Genomic DNA, 13406 nt, shown 5'->3' with positions numbered 1-13406 from the left:
CGCTTTTCCCTGGGATCGCTGGGAAGTGTAGTCTTTCCATGGCAGGCAGCCCAGCTTCCGGGGATGGAAAGGGGTCTGGTATGCCCTCTGCCGAGGTGGAGTACACCTTGCAGCACCCTGGGGGGGAAGAGTTTCCCCAGCCCTGGCAGGGCGGGCAGGGCGATGCAGTTACAGTGATGGCATACCTCTCACTTGTCATTACTTCTTTCAGCATTGATTGATCACCCACTGTATGCCAACCACACTGCCAGGTTACTGGTGCTACAAAGTAAAATGAATACACACTACATTCTGTCCATTGGGCAGAATTAAGTGATTCCTGCCACAGAGGGGTTACAAACAAAGGATGTGGCATTAAGGAGTAGGACTTTAGGGGACATCTAAGGGAACTGGAAAGATTCAATGGAAGAAGATGGTATTTAATTTGAGCTTTAAAAATGGGTAGTGGGGGCTGTGGTTGTGTCTCAGTGGTAGAGCACTTGCCTAACATGTGCAAGGCCCTGGATTCGATCCTCAGCACCACATAAAAATAAATAAATAAAATAAAGGTATTGTGTCCAACTACAACTAAAAAATAAATTTTTTTTTTAAAAAAATGCATAGTATTTCTAGAACAGAGACTAGGGGAACAAGATTAAAGGAATGGAGGGGTGTGCTAGGCAGCAAACCACACAAGAAGGGTTCAAGGGGAATGAAGAGTGTCTGTTTTCACCAGAGTCTGCAATCACTAGGCAATTAAGAGCTAGTCAGGTCTTCTCTATCTGAATCTGTGCCTTTGATGCTCTTGGGGTACAAATCCTTATGATCCCCTGATTCATGCACTGTCAGCCAGTTAGGCTGAGGATGAATGGCTGCAGAGAGCTTTGAAGTGTTATAACTCCAAGAAGCATCAACATATTAATTGCTAAGTGTTTAAAACAAAGAGCTGTAGGGCTCTAATTACTTAAAATAGAAATGATATATGATTATGTCATCATGATATTTATCAGAAGTAAAAAGCCCTTGTTAAAATTCACTAGTCATTCTGATGAAAAAAAAAAAGAAAAAAAAAACTAAAGGGAAACTTTTAATAAGATAACAAATGGCTTGGGGTGTGACTCAGTGGCTCTGGGGTGGAGTGCTTGGCACGTGTGAGGTCCTGGGTTCAATCCCAACCCTGGAAGGGGAGGGGCATAAAGATAGTGAAAAATCATAGAAAACCTATTGTTATAGGCTAAAGTTATTCTCATAGAAGTCAGGCTTAGGAAAAGGAAGGTCATTATCACCACTCTTATTCCACAGAGTCTAGGTTGGTTTGGCCAATTCAATAAGATAAGAAAATTGAACAAGTGCTATAAATGCTGGAAAATAAAGGAATCATTATCTGCAGATTAGAAGATATGATGAAGAATACTAAACAATAAGGTGATTAGACACATAAAAATTGTAAAGGCTGAAGGCATGGCTCAGTGGTAGAGTGCTTGTCAGGCATGCATGAGTATCTGTTTTTGATTTTGAGCACCAGAGAAAAAAATCAAATCAATAGACCAACGAATGTATGGGAATTGTATATAAATAAAGATGAAATTAATATCAGAGGAAAAAGGATGCATTATTCAATAACTGTGTTGGGACAATTGGTAATCCACTTGGAAGGAAAGAAAATAAAATCCATGTCTCATCTAAAAATAAATCCCTGGAGATCAAAAAGCTTTATATAATAAATAGAAATAAGGAAGAAATAGAAAAATATTTTCATAATCTTATGTTGAAGACAGCCTCTCTAACAAAACTCAGGAAAAAAACTGAATAGGTTTGACTACTTAAATATTTAAAACTTCTGTACAATCAGAAGCCCTTCAATACTGTTAGTATTCCAATTCTGGTTCTTCTATTTAGTAACCAGAAGACCACAGGCTTGTTAACCTTTCTGTGCTCAATTTTATCATTTGTAAAAACCTCTTAAAGTAAGAAATCAATGAGATAATCCATGTAAAGCTCAGAGAATGGTGTCTGGCATGCTCCATAAAGGCTAGCTATTAGCAGTTTTACTACTACAACTACTCAGAAAGTGACATTTGCAAAGTTAAAAGATAAGCTACACATTAGGAAGCATTTGCTATAAACAGGGGGACAAAGGGTTAATTACAATACACAAAGAGCTTCCACAAACCAATAAACCCCCCAAACAATGTGATAGAAAAATGAACAAAGGGTGTGAAAGGTAATTCATAGAAGAGATTAAAATGGCAAATAACATGAAAAAGTTTGACTTTATTAATAATGTAAAAACACAAAACACTATTTAAGTACCATTTTCTTCCCTCCCTCTCAGATTGGCAATGTGTTGGTGCTAGTGAATGTGTTGGTAAATTACTGCATTTTTTGGAGGGTAATTTGGCAATGCTTATTAAAATGTAAAAAATACGAACTCTTTGAGCATTGTTATTTCTAGGACTCTAGTCCACAAAACAGGAATTTCAGCAGTGTGTACAATATCAAGACGTTGGAAACAAAGTAAATGATCATCAATAGGAGACCAAAAGAGGTGACTTTTATTCAATGACATCCTTAACAACCATTAAAAACAATGGCATATGTGGCAGGGTGGCACATGCCTGTAATTCTAGTTCCTTGGAAGGTTAAAGCAAAATGTTCACAAGTTTGAGGTCAGCTGGGCAGTTTATCAAGACCTTGTCTTGAAATAAATAATAAAAAGGGCTGGAGGTGTAGCTCAGTGGTAGAGTGCCAGTTTGAGCAACCTAACAAGACACTGCCTCTGAAAAAAGGAAAGTGAGGCTAGGCATGGTGGCACATGACTGTAATCCCAGTGGTAAGGAGGCTGAGACAGGAGGATCTTGAGTTCAAAGCTTGACTCAGCAATGGTGAAGCTCTAAGCAACTCAATGAGACCCTGTCTCTAAATAAAATACAAAGTAGGGCTGGGGATGTGGCTCAGTGGTGGAGTACCCTTGACTTCAATCCCCGATACACCCCACACTCCAAAAAAAAAGTGGTAGGATTAATGAGTGTTTTCCTTTCTTTTCATGTTGAATGTCTTTTGTGAAGTCCAAATAAACAGTAAAAGAGAGAGAGAGAGAGAGAGAGAGAGAGAGAGAGAGAGAGAGAGAGAGAGAAAAGCTCTATCAGTGGAATTTCTGATGTGGGAGATTAGGGAACAATTTGTGAGACTCATCCCCTCATCTTTAAAAAGCACCTCTAAATGCTCACCTCTGACCTACAATGAATGAAATTCTCTCTTCTTCACTGATTTAGTATATTACTGATATTCCTATTGCTGTGTCATTTTTACTATCCCTCCACCCCCCAAAGACTTGCTTCTTTTCTGGGCTTGGTGGCACAGGCCTGTAATCCCAGTAACTCCAAAGATGGTGTCAGGAGGATCACAAGTTTGAGGCCAACCTCAGCAACTTAGTAGATCCTGTCTCAAAATAAAAAGCAAGAAGGGCTGAGGATGTAGCTCAGTACCAGTGTACCCCTGGGATCAATCCTCAGTACCACAAAACAAAAACAAAAACAACTTTCTTAATTATATTTACCTAAGGGCATTTGATAAATTGGTTTGCATTTCTGAGTACAAACTTGTAGGAAAACCTGATAAAATGAATATGATACCCACAGAATCCCTTATTTTATTAGCTCTTCCCATGAGTTGGGAACCCAGATTAAGGTACCAAAGTGTTTTTTGTTTTTTTTTTGGATACCAGCAGTTGACTTAGAGGTGCTTAGCTACCAAGCCCCATCCTCAGCCCTTTTTCTATTTTTTAAAATTTGACACAGAGTCTCACTAAGTTGCCTGGGGTCTTGCTAAATTTGTTGAGGCTGGCTTTGAACTTGTGATCCTCCTGCCTCACCTTCCCCAGTTGAGATATAGGCATGTGCCACTGTGCCTGGCAAAATTTAAAGTGAAGTATTCTCGGGCTGGGGATGTGTCTCAAGCGGTAGCGTGCTCGCCTGGTATGCATGCGGCCCGGGTTCGATCCTCAGCACCACATACAAACAAAGATGTTGTGTCCGCCGAAAACAAAAAAATAAATATTAAAATTCTCTCTCAAAAAAAAATAGAATTGTAAAGTGAAGTATTTTGATGACAATCAAAATCAACTAGATTGATTGTAAGTTCATGCGTATAGGGAACTAGAAATGGTGTTTTTTTTTTTTTAAAGGCTACATTAAAGTATTTTTTAAAATTTATTTTTTAAGTGTAGATGGACACAACACAATGCCTTTATTTTTATGTGGTACTGAGGATCGAACCCGGGTCCAGCTGGTGCTAGGCGAGTGCTCTACCGCTGAGCCACAATCCTAGCCCCAGAAATGGTGTTTTGAATCTTTGTTTTGTGCATGTCTGTGGTGAATTAGTTGGTGAGCCGTAGAGGTTCTTCCCAGGCTAGTCCCTTTGGCCTCTCAGTAAGACTTTTTTTTTTTTTTTAATATTCTTTTAGTTGTAGATGGACATGATACCTTTATTTTACTTATTTATTTTATGTGGTGCTGAGGATTGTACCCAGTGCCTCACATGTGTGAGGCAATGCTCTGCCATTGAGCCACAACCCCAACCCCCTCAGTAAGACTTTTAAGGTGTGCGGAAAGGAAGAGAACCAATGCTTTTTCATCTGCAGTGAGGAAAAAGGAAGTTAAATATGAGAAATATATTCCAACTGTCTAGTTTGGGATCTATAGGAACAACTATCCAAGTTCTTTACTGTGGACTAAGTGGTGCAGGGACTAGTTTCAAGAGATAGGAGGAACCAGATACATCTCTAGAATGTCCTCATCATCTCCTCTGCACCTCCTAATGTCTCTACTTTATGTTCTTGTTTTTCTATTGAAAGAATGACCAGAGCTGCTTTCGTCCCTCTTAACTTCTCTAGGATAGACTACATAGAGAGAAAGGAATATTTGCCCTCCATGTAAGTAAAACTAATTATATTAGTAGTGATTCTTCTGCCAGATAGTGAGTTTGCAGGGTCTACATATTTATTTATTTTTTAAAGAGAGAGTGAGAGAGGGAGAGAGAGAGAGAGAATTTTTTTTTTAATATTTATTTTTTAGTTTCCGGCGGACACAACATTTTTGTTTGTATGTGGTGCTGAGAATGGAACCCAGGCCGCACGCATGCCAGGCGAGCGCGCTACCGCTTGAGCCACATCCCCAGCCCAGCTCTACATATTGTGTCCCTTTTTTTCCATCTTCAACAGACTCTTCAAAATAATTGCCACAGATATTATTATCACCATTTTGCAGATATGTAAACTGAATCCTGTCCTCCAGCAAAATATGGATGATAGAAACTAGGTTTTTTAATTCTTGGTCAGGTATTCACTGATTTAATCAGAACACAAGGGAGACAGTTTTTATGTTTTTTTTTTTTTGGCGGGGCGAATGGGGTTGGGGGTTTCCATTACTTAACATTCTTATTTCTTTAGTTTATTTAAGGTCCATTCAATGGGTTGATTATTAATGATCACTGTTATTCATCTGATATTAACCACACTACTAAAAATTGATGATCAATAAACTGCCTTGGGAATTCACGTTTCTATAAATATTATGACTTGTCCCCCTCTGCCCTGGAAAAAATTTTCCTTACGCAAATATAAGGCTCTCTTTTAATCCCTTTTGGAGCCCCATCAAGTTTTTTTTTTTTTTTAGAGAGAGAATTTTTTTTATTTTTTAGTTTTCGGGGGACACAACATCTTTGTTTGTATGTGGTGCTGAGGATCCAACCGGGCCGCACGCATGCGAGGCGAGGGCACTACCACTTGAGCCACATCCCCAGCCCCCCATCAAGTATTTTTGAACTACAACTCCCATCGTGCAACGGGAAACGGTCAGAACTCTGAGTGATCCGACAGGACCTTGAACCAATCCAGTTCCAGAGCTCTCAGTCAGGGACCTATTGGCTCTGGGTGGAGGCGGAACCTTCAGTTGCTAGGTTGGTCCCCTTCCGGAAGTGGTTGTTGGCCTCTGCAGGGCAACACCCCGGCGTCCCTGGAAGCGGGGAGCCGGGGTGGTGCTGGGCAAACGGCGCAGAGCCATCGCCCCAAGGCTCCCGGGGTGGGGGACAGGTGAGGACTCCTTCAGGGGAGAGGGTGGTGTGATCTGGTGGCGAGGCAGGAGAAGGAGGGTTGCGGGTGAGTTGAGGCACTCTGGTGTATCAGCGAGCGCTATGTGTAGAGTGTGGGCGGGAACTGAGGGAAGAATTGAACAAGGAGCGGTTGGGCGAGTGTGCATCTATTCAAAACCCCACCTCGCCCGCTGGCGGGTAGGCGGCAGGGGCCTGGCGGGTGAGTGAGCGGCGGCTGGTGGGGGGAGTGAGGGCGCAGAGCGGTGTGAGAGCTAGTTGGGTCCCTCCTTCGCTCCTCCGGCCCGAGCCTGTGCGAGGCCCGGTCCTGTGAGCCTTGTCTGAATCCTCCTGTGAGATTCATCCCCCGCCCCGTCCCCGTTTCCGAATCCCGGGCTAGCCCAACCTAATGCCATCTTTTGGCCCGCTGGGGAAGTTGGGAAGTTTTTCTTTTTTTCTTCACTGCACTGATTCAAGCATCTCCGTTTACATCTGGAACCGCTCTCTTCACTTAGTTTCCAGGACTCCCTTCCCCCTGGTTCTTTTGACTCAGCCCTTCTCTTCTACCACTCCGTCTCTGGGTGATTTCACCCAAAGTTTCAGTTACCATCCATTCAGCAAACCACTCTTAAGGTGAATCTCTTTCCTGAGCTTAGATCTGATTACTGATCATCTCTTTCCTGATGTCTGGGATCTGTTCCTCTGCTTGTATTGTCTATCGTAGTGAAGGATTTCACCACACAGCCACGTCTACATTGGGAACATTCATCTAGTATGAAGTAAGACATGTCTATATTCTAGGCAGCATACCTACTATGGTCTATTGGACAAAGCCTAGAATCACTATATACTGACTGAAGTGATCTGGTTCCCTCCTTCCCCTCACTTATACATATAGGTCACGTGCAGTTACTCTCCTTCTTCTACCCTCTGGCCCTTCCTTTCCATTCTCACAGCCACTTAATTCATAAATATCTTGCCAGGACTTTCAGGCTAACTTCGTAGGCAATTTCTCTGCTTCTGTTCTTGCATTTCTCTAAACTATAAAACTCATCAATGTTAGTCTCCTTTGTGAAATCCTGTGATAATTCCTCATCATGTACAACATCCTTAATCCTTCCAACCTTTTATGATATAGTCCTTGCCTTCCGTTCTAGATCTCTCTCCTGCTACTCCTTCCACTCTCCCTTGCAATTTGATCATGTCAAAGCGGTTAAGGGCCCAGACTTTGGAATCAGATAAATACATGCATATTCTATTGTTCCATTTACTAGCTGAAAAACTGGGCAAGTTTAAAAAGTTTTTTTTTTTTTTTTTAACCTTGCTTAGCCTCAATTTCCTTATTTGAAAAGCAGTGATAATAATTTCTATCTAGCTGAGAGGATGAGGTGAGATGATGTAAATAAAACACTTAGTACAGTTTTGGAACAAAAGGACTGTTAAGTAAATTTAAGCTTTTATTGTCATAATAAGTTTCTTGGCACTCTTTCCTGCTTCTTTGCTGTTGTGTGTGCTGTCCTTTCTGCCTTTAAGTTCCCTTACTCTTATCCTAGTGAGCTCCTACTTATCCTTCAGGAACCGTCTCAGTGGCCAGATATCTGTGATGCTTTCCCACAACTTCCAGAGTAATATTAGTTACCCTTATCTTTGTGTCCTGTTGTATTTAACACATGATGTAGTCATGTGTTTATATGTCTGGCTTCACATTAGGCCGAACTTGGGTTTAGGATCATGTTTAATCAGGTTTGTAGCTCTGGTATCTAGCATAATGCCTGGTGGGTGTTCAATAAATGACTATTGAATTTCTGAATGACCTTATCTTCAATGATATTGGATCTGTCTTTTGGAACAGTATAGAATAAGTCCTTAAATATAGTAGTAGTGGTAATAATCATAGTAACACTTGGCATTTGTTGAGATTTTAATATACTTTAAGCATTTTACATTTAACCACTTCTCACAACACTCTGAGATGCTTTTGTTATTTATTTATTTTTTGTGGTGCTGGAGATTGAACCTAGGGTCTCCCATTGGCTAAGCACATAAACTATCACTGAGCTACACTCCCAGCCCAGTATACTTTTATTTTTGGTTTGACATTTACTCTGTGCCAGAAATGTGCTAGACACTTTTCAGATATTATCTCATTCACTGCCAAATATCTTTTCGACATAGGTTATCATCACTGAATTATACAGATGAGATTACTGAGGTTTAGAAAGGATGAAGTACCTTGCCTAAAGTCATACAGCTGGCAAGTGAGAGAGCTGGAATTTGAGTCCAGGTTTTCTGTTCTCAGAGCTGGTTCTTTTATCACTATGCCATATGTCATTTAAAGTATGGAGAGGGATATTTAGCATTGGAAGGGATATTTAACATGTGCAAGTGCTACCATGGACATTTTCGGTTCCCAAGATTCCTTGGTTCTGTGTTAGTGTGGTTTATAGCAGTAATTGAGCTCCTGCAGTTTATATAAGCTCATTTTAGGCTTGGTTGGAAAAATTAAGAGGAACAAGCATGGCCTTCACAAAAGAGGTGGAACACATGGAAAAGATAATGTTGAGAGAAATATGCCTGTGAACATGTGAAAACTGTGTCCCCAGTGCTGAGGTGCTTCTGGATTGGCAGGAGGTTGGTGATTTTGGAGGAGATGTGTGGATCACTCCTTTTCTGCTAGATTCTGGGATTGGCAGGAGATTGAAGAGTGCAGTTGAGTGACTCTCCCCAACAACTCTAAGGCTTGCAGTGGGGCTCAGGCCAGGTAGTGAGTAGATCTTACTAGGTTTCATCTGATCTGTTGGTGACTGCAACACGAAGTACAGTTGAGGCTTCAGAAGCCATATCTGGAGTGCCATGATTGACTAGAATTTCGCTCATAGTCATAAGCCTGGAGGAAAATCTCAGGACATGACATTTATTTGCCATAGCAACTCTAATGGCTGCTTTCTTGGACTTCTCTAGGTTACTAAGCTAGTCCAGGTTGTTACCATCTCCCACCTAGACCATATCATGGTTTTGTTCCTCATCTTCCCATAGCCATTCTGGTTTTTCTTCCTTCTAATCTGGTCACCATTCTAGTCCATATTCCCAGTGGTTGCCAGAGTGATTCCCCCTCCCCACCCCAACCCAAAACCTTTGCCTGGCTTCCATTTGCCTTAGGATAAAGGCCAAGTCCTCGGCATGTCCTGGCTTCTGCCCACCTCTTCAACATCATCTCTAGCTATTCTCTTTCTTGGTAGGTGATGTATCTTACAGAAGGACGTTTGCACATGATGCTACTTCTGCTGTTAGAACACATTTCTTTGAGGAGTCCCTACTCATTCTTCAGTTCTCAGCATAGGCACATCTAACCAGGTTCATTTCCTTCAGCACTTTTATCTCATTTGTATTATACATTTATCTGGGACTGCTGGATTGGTCACAGTCCACAGGGCTGTAGCTCAGGGAAGTGACAGTTGAATCTGTTTTTTTTCCCCCATACTGGGGATTCAACTCAGGCCCTTTGCATATTTGGCAAGTGCTCTACCACTGAGTGACATCAAAAGCCCCTTTCAAAAATTTTATTTTGAGATAAGGTCTCACTAAGTTGCCTAGGCTGGCCTTGAACTCGAGATCCTCTTGCTTCAGCTTCCTGAGTAGCTGGGATTACAGGAATGTATTCCTGCATCTGGCAGAAATCTACATTTTTAGTGCCTATGAATAAGTAAATAAACTTGATAGGTGCTCGACAAACCTTTCTTGAATGGTAAATGCTCTGTAGAAGTCATTAAGAAGTATGATCTCCCTCTCCACACTCCTCTTCCCTGCAACTCTGTACCCCTTTGGCCCTGTCTTTGCCCACATCTTTCTGAAGCCAGGCAAGGCAAGGAAAGAAGGTGAAATATAGGCCATCCATATTTTGATTTTTTTTTCTGGCAGATTTGTTTGAAATTTGGATGTGCTTGAATTCAGATTTTCCATGTTCTTCCCAGACTTTAAATAGTTAAATGCAGATTATTATGTACATAGCCAGTTAGGGTTTTTTCTTTTCTTCTTTTTTTTTTTCCCTTTTGGTACTGGGGATTGAACCCAGGGACACTTAACCTATTAGGCACATCCCCAGCTCTTTTTATGTTTTATTTTGAGACAGGGTCTTGCTAAGTTGCTTAGCACCTCACTAAGTTGCTGAGGCTGGCTTTGAACTTGTGATCCTCTTGCCTCAGCTTCCCGTGCTTTTGGAATTACAGGTATGCATCATCACACCTGGCTCAGTTAGGATTTATGCCATGAAAACAGTTGTATGTGTCTCACGCTTTCTGGAGGTTGGAGTTATATAGGAATAAGTAACATTTCTTAACTGCAAAATTTCTCAGATTCTATGTTAGTTAATACAGTGCCTTGTAGAGCCATGCTTGATAAGTGCTTGTTCACCCTGATGTTCAGGCTACTATTGAGTCCTACCTATCTGTAGATCCTTTCATTTTCTCTTTCCCTCTTCTCTAATTAAGAGTATTAAAGATCTAGGTAACTTCTTAAGTCACACAGCAGTGGGCCCCATCTGCCATTCTGGTTCCTGGTCCATTTCTGCTTTGCTGTCCGGAATTGGAAGAGTCAGGCCCCCCTTTTCTCTGATTGTGTAGAGGTGTGAGTACCCTACTGTGTATTCTGTATTACGGGTTCTCAGGGTTAGGAACAGATTTTCACTTCAGCTTAGGTCCTGCGTACGTACTTCCTTTCATTTGTCTTCCTTCTTGGGGGCAGCATGATGGGAATGAGAGGGTCAGGGATGGAGTCTGGCTCCCTTAGCATCCTGTGGACTGATAAAGAGGCTAGTGTCTGTGAGTTCTAAGGCAGGACACCTCTGCTATTGTAGTCACAGAGGGTATGTAATGGTCTTTGATTGGTCTTTTGTCATTTGTCAGGGGCCCCACTACAGGAATCTGGGGTAGATTGAGAGTCACCAAGTCCAGCCATTTTCTTTTTTTAATTTTTCTTTTTTAGTTGTCAATGGAACTTTATTTATTTATATGTGGTGCCAAGAATCGAACCCAGTGCCTCACACATACTAGACAAGCGCTCTACCACTGAGCTACAACCCCAGCCCCTCCAGCCATTTTCTAAACATTTACTCCAGGCCTTTCTACTTAAAGGTGGCCATTTTTATGCTCATTGTTACAGGGGGAAGAGTGACAGCTTCTGAAGAAGTGGGCAACAGAACCTGCTGTGCCAGACTCCTGTTGGTCTATCACACCTGATGTGGCTAACTCCTCCTAAGAGAGGCATGCAGCTTGTCTCTGCTTATCAGGCTTCAGCATGGAAGCTATTCTAGGAGAAAGTTAGTGGGATCTGGGGGTCCCGAAGTGGTGGTGGGACTAGGGGCAAGAAGAGAGGAGCAATTCTAGAACTGCACCAGCTTGTCAGTTGAAGAATTTGGCATTGTTCCATCTGTGAATGCTAGAAATCTTGGATTCAAGTTGGACTCCTATGGTTGTCGGCTCACACTACTGTAACAATATCATAGACTGAGTGGTTTAAACAGTAGAAATCTATTTTCTCACAGTTCTGAAGACTGGAAGTCACAGATCAACATCTGTTTCTGGTAGCTGCCTTGTACATGGCTACCACCTTCTTGCTGTGTCTTCATTTGGTGGAGAGAGAAGTCTGATCTCTCTTCCTCCTTTTTTTTTTTTTAAATCTATTTTTTATTTTTAGTACATGGACTTAATAACTTTATTTTATTTATTTATTTATTTTTTATGTAGTGTAGAGGATTGAACCTAGTGCCTCACACCTGCTAGGCAAGTGCTCTACTGCTGAGCCACAACCCCAGCCCTAAGAACACTAATCCTGTCAGAGCAGGGCCCCACTCTTAAGACCTCATTTAACGCTAATCACTTCCTGAATTACTTTCTATCCCATAAAGTCACATTGCAGGCTAGTTTTTCAATGTTTGAATTTTGGAGAGACTCAATGTAGTCCATTGCAACTCCTTTCCATTCTGTCCTTCTAACAGCTTGGTCCTATTAAGCCTGATGTTGCTGTGTTCGTTGTGTCTGTCCCTTCTCCATTCTTAATGTTTCTGCCCTAGTTTAAGTTTTCATCATCTTTCACTTGGATAGTAGCCTCCTTAAGTGGTTTTCCTGACACCAGTTTCTCATTTCTTCAGTCTAGCCATGCCAGTCTTACCAGAGTTCTTGTCCTTAAAAACAAAAAAAAAAAGGCCACTTCATGTCACTTTCTTTTCCCAAATCCCTTAGTGTCTCTTCTGCAGGGCAGAATCAAGGCCTTTTAGCGTGGTCCACATGGTCCTTTTAGCTGGCTTTCCACTCTGGCCCTTGCCATGCATACTGTTATCCCATGTTCCAGAACACCCGCTGCAGCCCAGGGTGATCCCTGTCTAGAATGCCTTTTTTATGCTTCACTGGGAATTTCTCCTTCTGCCTTCTGCTATCACTGAAGTTGTATCTCTTCCCTTCCTGGATTGCAAGCTCTCTGTAGGCATTGTTGGATGTAAATGTGTGACTGTGTAGTAGGGTATGTGGGTATATGGGTATCTGTTGAGATTTTCTGTTTGGGGGTCCTATGCTGTAATTCTTTTTCCTCTTTGGGATGGTGGTTATGAAGTCAAATTCTTTAGAGAGTTAGGCTTGTGGATCACAATCTTTGGGAGGTGCATCTCAGGGAATTTTCCTAGACACAGAACCCGTGAGGCTTGAGTTCTGAGCTGTTAGTCCCACCCTCTATTATTGCTGGTGCCTGCAGAGTTCTTAGCAGAGTTGGCATGTAGGATCTGATCTGACCCAGATGCTTCATGGCCCTCTTCTACCTTTCCCCTTCTAAGCTGAGTCACTGATTTTTCTCTCTGGTCTGGGGGTCTCTGGGATCTAGGTGTCTGAGCCCACATCAGTCATGGCGGGACGACCCATCCGTATAGGAGACCAGCTGGTTCTGGAGGAAGATTATGATGAGACCTATATTCCCAGTGAGCAAGGTAAGAGGCTTGAAGTATATTGTAGTAGTTCTCTGAGGGCAGGGATTATGTCTGATTTATTTTTGTTCTTGCAGTGTAACATGTGGTACATGCTCAATGCTGCTTACATGCACAAGTGTTAGATCAAAGGTTGGCAAACTATAATCCATGGGCTTAACTTGGCCTTTTGCCTGTTTTTGTATAAAGTTTTATTGGAAAACAGCCATGCTTATTTGCTTCTCGGTGGCCTGTGGCTACCTTCATGCTATGGTAGCATTGTTGAATAGTTATGACAGAGACCATATGACCCACAAAGCCTACAGTATTTACTATCAGAACAGAAGAGATTTGCTGACCTGGGTTAGATCAATGATAACTTTTTTTTTTTTTT

At 41.8% G+C, this 13406-nt stretch overlaps 1 protein-coding gene across 6 annotated transcripts in view; it reads left to right on the top strand.

Annotated features, from left to right (window-relative positions):
- Positions 1-5916: 5916 nt before the first annotated feature.
- Positions 5917-13406, top strand: part of Cep164 (centrosomal protein 164) — a 63607-nt gene continuing 56117 nt past the window's right edge. For 5 of the 6 annotated variants that reach the window (XR_007344607.1, XM_048795975.1, XM_048795972.1 and 2 more), the window contains exons 1-2: positions 5917-6070; positions 12934-13036. Coding sequence is in view for 5 of the 6 variants with exons in the window: in XM_048795975.1 (XP_048651932.1) it covers positions 12955-13036 (82 nt within the window). In the remaining variant the exon portion in view is untranslated. Of the gene's footprint in view, positions 6071-11223; positions 11381-12933; positions 13037-13406 lie in introns of all 6 variants that reach the window. The other variant, XM_048795971.1, reaches the window with a different exon arrangement.

Source organism: Marmota marmota, unplaced genomic scaffold (assembly GCF_001458135.2).
Source record: "Marmota marmota marmota unplaced genomic scaffold, marMar, whole genome shotgun sequence".
In the NCBI taxonomy this organism is placed as follows: Eukaryota; Metazoa; Chordata; class Mammalia; order Rodentia; family Sciuridae; genus Marmota; species Marmota marmota.
Note: the sequence above shows the minus strand (reverse complement) of the source record. Positions and strands in the feature narration are given on the sequence as shown.